General features: G+C 36.0%; 1 protein-coding gene across 1 annotated transcript; it reads right to left on the bottom strand.

Annotated features, from left to right (window-relative positions):
* Positions 1 to 1038: 1038 nt before the first annotated feature.
* On the bottom strand, positions 1039 to 5040 carry smtnl1 (smoothelin-like 1). The gene is made up of 5 exons (XM_058397457.1): positions 4846 to 5040; positions 3642 to 4261; positions 3146 to 3260; positions 1920 to 2071; positions 1039 to 1622 (listed from the first exon to the last, which is right to left on the bottom strand). The coding sequence occupies exons 1-5, from the start codon at positions 4891 to 4893 to the stop codon at positions 1244 to 1246; spliced, it is 1314 nt and encodes a 437-aa protein (XP_058253440.1). The 5' UTR covers positions 4894 to 5040; the 3' UTR covers positions 1039 to 1243.
* Positions 5041 to 7479: the final 2439 nt, after the last annotated feature.

Genomic DNA, 7479 nt, shown 5'->3' with positions numbered 1-7479 from the left:
GAGCAACTGCAGAAATAAACAGACATTATGGTACTCTTTGGCTCTTCTGTGTTGCATAGATGCTTTCCATATAAAATGTAATGTACAGTGTATAATATATGAGTAGTATAATGGTATGGATAATCATTAGGTATCTTGTCATTATCATTACACTGTATTTTTTCTTATGTGGAATGATGCTTTGAGAATATTATCTGCTAGCCACTAAAACATTTCCCTAAAAATATTAACCGTTAAAATAACAACTACTGTACTGCAAGTAGTATATAAACAGTAATTAGTGCACAAGAGTGCTTTCTGTTTGTGATGAAACAAAAATCTTCATTTTTGCTGATTAATGGTTCATCACATATGACTAACTACAGTGTGTTAAAATAACAGCTCTTATCCGAGCAGCTCTGACAGTCGTCCGACTTCACGGCAAATCGCAGGTTTATATAATAACGTTTGTACTTACATGTTAACATTTCTACAATAATTCAGGCAGATATTAATAACAGCAACAGCTAATCCACAAGTTACAACAATTCATAATTCACAATATAAATATACAGTTTTAAAAAGTGTTAAAACATTAAGATGTCATAATATTTTATCATAACATAATATTAACTTATTTAGGGACAGAGGTCTCCAGTGTCAGTACTTTGTGACAGTCCATACCTTTATATTACAGTCAGTGAAAACTGTCACAGGAAAGTCTTCAGGAGAGAGGAGTTAGTTTTAGTTGTTTTTTAGTAATGAACTGCATTTTTTTGGTCTTATTAATGTAAAGAGAGAACAAAAGCAGCTACTGAGGGAACAACTGTTTATAGCAGCTATAATAAAAGTAATAACAGGAACTAACTTGATCCACTAAATGGATAAAAAGGATGACCCGTTCTTTAATAATAAAAACGGTATCATTTGAAATATTTTATAATAATATTTAGACAGATTTTAAACAGATTTCAAGAGGAACTAAAATGTACACGAATACATATATGGATAGGAACAGAAAAAATAACAACAATAAATACAAATCAATTATAACGAGTTTATTTACATAAAAAATAGATATATCATCAAAGGTCAGAATAACAGATTTTACATACATGATAGTATACAGTTAATACATAATACAGCTAAGCACATTAAACAGTCACCACTCTTTGCAAAACATTGATCACAAAATGATTAATACTGTGAGAAAAATCTTGCAATCTTGTCTAGTGTATTTCTCGATTTACTTCAATTATTTACATCAAGTCTCAGCTGCTGGGTCTGCGATCGCCTCTTCTGCGGTTTGATTTGTCTCCTCCTGTGTGCTGCTTTCTTCCTCAGTGCCACCTTTCTCTTCATCTGCAGTCCCCTCTTCTTTTTGTTCTTCTTCCTCCACAGCATTGTCTTGTTCTTCTTGTTCTTCTGTTCCCCCTGCTTCCTCTCCTTGTTCGACCTTGTTTTCAGCCTCACCCTGTTTCTTGCTTTCCTCTGCCTTCTTTTGCTCCCTTCTCTCTTGCTCAATTTTGGAGAGGTGTTGGCAGAGGGACTGAACATAGGTAAATACACTGAAAGGGTCTGGTTTGCTCCCCATTAGTACCATATCTGATACATCCAGGAGAGGGCAGCAGCCAGCAAGTGATCTGTGAAAAAGCGATTAAAAAAATATGAGTAGAATTTAAATAATCTTAAACACATGACTTCATACTGGGATATTCATATGTATGTATATAAAATTAAGTAAAATAATCTTTACAAATAATGACAAAAAAAAAATGCATTTACTGCATCAAGCTTGTTGCCAATGTGCAGATTAAAAATGTGCTGCAAGTGGCCACTCATGTGGCATACTCAATGCTCAATTGAATGGGATGTATGTACTGAAATTTAATATATGTAATATATGTTCTCTTTTGCATTTTCCATTTAAACAAGCATACTCTGCCATGCTGAAAGCCAGGGTGAAGTTCTTCTCTCTCTCACTGGCTTTCAGAGAGGAGAAGTCAAAAGCAGAGGGGAAGAAACGGTGAATGAGTGCACAGAAGGCCAGGCCATCGCTCCAGGATGAGGAAAAGTTCTCTATGGAAACACCCTGGAGACACACAATGAGCCACAACAGTACAAAGTGTTTAAATCTGTTTTTCTAAGAGACTAAATAAAGTGGAATAATAAAACACTACTTTAAAGTGCAGCAGATCTCATTACGGTTTAAAGTTAAACAGACATTGCTATAGTGGCTAAAAAGATTTAGATTTTGATATAAAGTGTGCCTTTATTCACTTTCCCTTCATTATAACAGCAGACTTAAAGAAAACGTATGAAAGAGATGTAATTTTCAACCATTTAAAAACTTAAAGAATTGTACATGTATTATCAGCTTTGTAGCATCTTAAGGGTTATTAGAATGATTTTTAACATACTTTCTACTTTATCTATAATATATAATGTATGTCCAGTTTTCTAGGAATTTATTTATATATAACCTCATTATATGTAACCTATTCAATAAACATTTTTGGTGAAACACATTTTTTAATGTATGGTTGTTGAATTTGCATTTTATATTCATGTATTTTAAACCTGCCAACTCAATAGACTTGGCAGAAATCAAGTTGGTTCCTAATACGCTGCTGAACAAATATGTGCTCAAGGCCAAAAACAAAATAATCCTGAAATACTTGAATGTGGAGGATATCTCTGAACTCTCCTTGAAATGATTTGCTATCTACTGAAAATATTTAGTCAGAGCCATTATTATCTAATGTTGCCTAATAAATAAAATATTTGAAATACTGCTTCAGCTGCCAGATATTAGTACAGCTTCTGAACCTAAAAAAATTGTGTTAGGAAAGGAAAGGAAAGAAACTGGAAAACAAAACAAGTCACAGCTACATATTCAACATTTATAATCCATATTTCTAAATTATTCTCACCATGTTCCTATTTTACTCCATCACACTGGACATTGCATTTCTGTCACAAGAGCGAATGAAGTTTTCTTCAACAATTCAACTTCTGGCCCTAGGCTTTATAAGTGAGTTTTAAGTATACCCCATTTCTTTTTATTGCACAACATTTCAGTATTTTTACTCATGGTCATCACACATTCTGAAAAGATGAATACAGTGAATACAGATGAATCGTTAAAATCCTATCTCATTCTCACCTCATAGCCCCGTGTCTTGCTGTAACACCAGTGGAGGATTTTCTGTTTGATTGATGCCCCAACAGACATGCCCATAGAGGTCTTCTGTACCTTAAAGTTGCGAACCGCTGGAGTCCTACAACAAGCCAAAATAGCCTGTATTCATCCATGTGATAAATACAGACATACTACACACGAAAACCACAGCAACACACAGCGGACACACACAAGGTAAAAAACAAACAAACACATTATTAGTGTTATTAGTGTTATTTCTAACAATAATTTCAGTATATCCTCACCAGCATGTGTTTCTACTGCTGGATCATTTAATCTAGGTATGTAAATAAATTATAGGTGAATTTTCATATTGACATCATCATGCATTTGTGGATTTTTAGTATATGCACAAAAATTGTGATTACTGTCAATGGCAATGTATGGACTGATAAGGCTGTTTTTGATGATGATGATAATGAAGATGGTAAAGATGATGATGATGGTGGTGGTGACTCACGTATCTTGTTGAAACTTTGCCATGGCGTCTCTTCTGGCTGAAGGCCTGGCACTGCGCTGGCGAGAAGACATCTGCATAGAGGGTCTGGCGACAGAGGAGGAAGGTGCAACTCCACTCTTTCCTTTAGTCTTCTCTTGTTTATCTCTGGTGTTTGTTTTCTTTACCTCAGCCTTTGCTTCATCTTTGCCTTTTATTTCCGTCTCTGCTGCCATTGAAGCCAGGTTTTCAGAGTCAGCAATTTTCTCTTTCTCGTCTGTTTTCTCTTCTTTTACACTTTTTTCATCAGGTTTAGTTTCAGCTTCACTGCTCTCTTTTTCCTGCTCCTGTTCAACATTCTCTTTATTCTCACTGACTACTTCTTCATTTCCTGTTTCATTTGTGTTTATCTCCGTTTCCTTTTCATCACTTTCTTTCTTCTCTGTTTGTGTCTCAATCTCTTTCATTCCATCTTTGTTTTCATTACTATCACCTTCACCCTCACCCTCACTTTCTCTCTTGATGGCTTGTGGAGTTGGCTCTTCTTCTCCGCTCTCCTCATTAGTCCTGCCTGCCGTGTCACTTAAAGGCTCTGTGTCCTGTCCACTTTGTCTGTCTTCCTCATGGGATTCTCCTGCGGCATCCTGTAAAGGCCGCATAAAAAAGTGGTTATATTTGGCAGCAGACAATACACCACCCTTTTAAGAACAGCTTAAAATAGACGTGCACTGCATGTTATGTTAAACAGGATTACATAGCAATTTTTACTTATTGTTTCTAGTGCTATATGCATTTGTATGTTATGTGGGGTGAAATCTGCTCCTGAGGAACAGTTCCAGGTGTCACATAAGGTCATGACCGGTCATAAATGAACCACCATTCCTCTTGATAAGCATGTGTGTGTAAGCAAGCATGGTCATGCATACCAAATAGTCAGTTTAACACAGAAAGAGATTACTGCAATTCTATGTGCTCAAGACAAAATACTCCTCATGAACCACTCTTTAGATAATTTACAGTCTTCTGGAAATATTCCATTGGCGCCATTACTCTTCAATTCTGGTTAGTAAATAAAATATCTGAACTCCCTCTCCAGCAGTAGGATAGGATTATGCACGGCCTACTGTTAATGTTAACAATAATCTCTAACTAAATGGAATAAAAAAAGCTGTCTAAAAGACAAATAAAAACATCAAATAAAGGTAGCACTTGAAATGAGATCTCTCACCATGCTCTTTTTTCCATCCATCTCACTGTCCATTGCAGAACTGTCCATTTATTCAGAATTATTATAAGATCAGAACAAGTACTCTCTCTGGTTTACTTTTTCTGTCTGGTTTACTTTTGTAGTCAGGCTTTCCTCAAACTGCCTCTATCTTTCTCTCTCTCCACCTCACACCCTCTCTCTCTGACCTTTATAACAACACATGCTACAGAAATAGACAGTGTAGTGTTGGTAATAGTGGCTCAGCCAAACCCCCGAACAGCTGCTACTGCTGGAAACCAAGACAACATTATACAGCACACACACACACACACACACACACACACACACAAATCTCTCTCTCTCTGTCAACTCAGCACGCCAAATTATTCCTGTGCTTCTGCCAAGGATTGCATGTAATGACATTTTAAATGACTGCATATGTTAAATTTCCATATGAATAGAAGCCATCGACACCCAAATCAATAACTAATGTCATGTCAGATACCTTTCTTGGAACTGGATTCTACAAACTTGGCTCTTAGACGTGCCAGATGGCTTGGGCAGAGGTTTCCTAAGGCCTACTTTTGTGTGTCTATCTGTGATGAGTATCTGAAAACTCACTGCACTGTGTTCATGTTTAGTGTTTGTCCATGCTTGCAAGGCTTTTAAAAAATGCCTGGCTTTAATATCTATTTATGTGCACTCCTCAGGTTTTGTCCTCTAATGGCGCATCCTCTCCTTCAACACAAAGCAGATGTGGTTAAAAATAAACGGATATCTCTCTGTCTCTTCTGCTCAACTCCCCATTATCAGTCCTCTTCAGTTCCTGCTGTCTCTCTGGCCCTCTTTCTTGACCCTGGTGGCTAAAATGTCAAAGAGTTCCTACATTTGTGTCCATCTTCACCTTCCTTGTCTTTGGCAGATAATCTGTTTCTAACTGATGATCTATCTGGTTATTACTTGCACACATTTATTTTTACCCAAGATGTATTTGAGGGTTTATATTTGACCATTAACAGATAGATAGATAGATAGATAGATAGATAGATAGATAGATAGATAGATAGATAGATAGATAGATAGATAGATAGATAGATAGATAGATAGATAGATGTGTAATTCTCAGAAATTCAAAAATGACAGACAGACAGGCAGGCAGGCAGACAGACAGACAGACAGACAGACAGACAGATAGATAGATAGATAGATAGATAGATAGATAGATAGATAGATAGATAGATAGATAGATAGATAGATAGATAGATAGATAGATAGATAGATAGATACTTTATTCTTCCCAAAAGGAAATTCACAGCTTCCAGCAGTATCCACAAACACAGGTAATAGATAAAATATAAGGAAGGAATATAACAAAAATACTAAAATACCCAAATTAGGGTACAAAAATATAACAAAAAATATATCAAATAACAAAATATTACACAATTTAACAAAATATAGCAGAAAAATAATAAATACAGAGATTTAAGGAATAAATATGGAGAATTAGATGAAAAACAAGATAAGTAATGTGGAAGACAAGTGTTTAAGGTTACAGACCTAGTTGAGGTGCAAAAACTGTTTATGTGCAAAAACTGCGTGTTTATGAGTCCTGTGCAAATCTGAGTTTATTGAGAGTTCTGTGCAAACCGGAGTGTATCGTGTGTAGTGTGTGGTTTATTGTACAGTCCAGGACAGAGAGAAGAGTAGTGTCAGCACTGACTTCTCTCACCCCGTGTGGAATTAAAGAGTCGCATGGCATGGGGGAAGAACGACCTCCTCAGTCTGTCAGTGGAGCAGGGCAGTGACAGCAACCTGTCACTGAAGCTACTTCTCTGTCTGGAGATGATGCTGTACAGTGGATGCAGTGGATTAAGAAGCTATTAAAGGTGATGGTCAAAAAAAGAACAATAGAAAGAAAAGACAAAATATATTGAGACACAAAATGCATTCCCATTACATATACAGTAAGTAGACACACTTAATAATTATGATTAACCAATATTTTAGTGTGAAACAGAGTTCCAAATACTATGGAATATACAGTCCAGTAAGCCTTTATGTGTAAAGACATGCTTTAAAGAAAAGACAACGTCAAAAATGAAGTTAAAGAGTTTCAGCGTTAAAAATGTATACAAATATATAGCAATAAACAGCACTAAATTCAAAGTCAAGATTTAGGATGACAACCCTTCACAACTCTTCAGTAGTCTCTGGTACAATTTGTGCAGCTTTATAAGGAAACTTGCTGGTAAATGGTCTTAGCATGTTGGAGAACATGAAAAGATTCTTCTGGAGACTTTCTTGTACTTGCTTTTGTTTTTCCAAATAACACATAAGTTCCCAAGTAAGTTCCCTGACACCCTGGCTTTCTTTCTTTCAACAAGGACAATTCTTAGTATATTTTTGAACAAAATATAGCACTTGTTAACCCCTTTCACACATTTGAAAGTCCATGTGACATCCTGGTCCTCTTATCAATTATAGCTGCTACAAACAGATGTTCTCTAACAGCAGTAAAAATTAGTGCTTCAGCATTATCAAAGATGACATGTTAATACTAGAGTATTAATATAAACCTTCCGGTAGCTGCACACATCAGATTCAAAGCACTGATGCTTGCCCACAAAGCCAAGAAAGGACCAGCCCCTATAT

The sequence above is a fragment of the Hemibagrus wyckioides genome, linkage group LG08 (genome assembly GCF_019097595.1).
Source record: "Hemibagrus wyckioides isolate EC202008001 linkage group LG08, SWU_Hwy_1.0, whole genome shotgun sequence".
Classification (NCBI taxonomy): domain Eukaryota; kingdom Metazoa; phylum Chordata; class Actinopteri; order Siluriformes; family Bagridae; genus Hemibagrus; species Hemibagrus wyckioides.
This window is presented reverse-complemented; position numbering and strand designations above follow the sequence as displayed.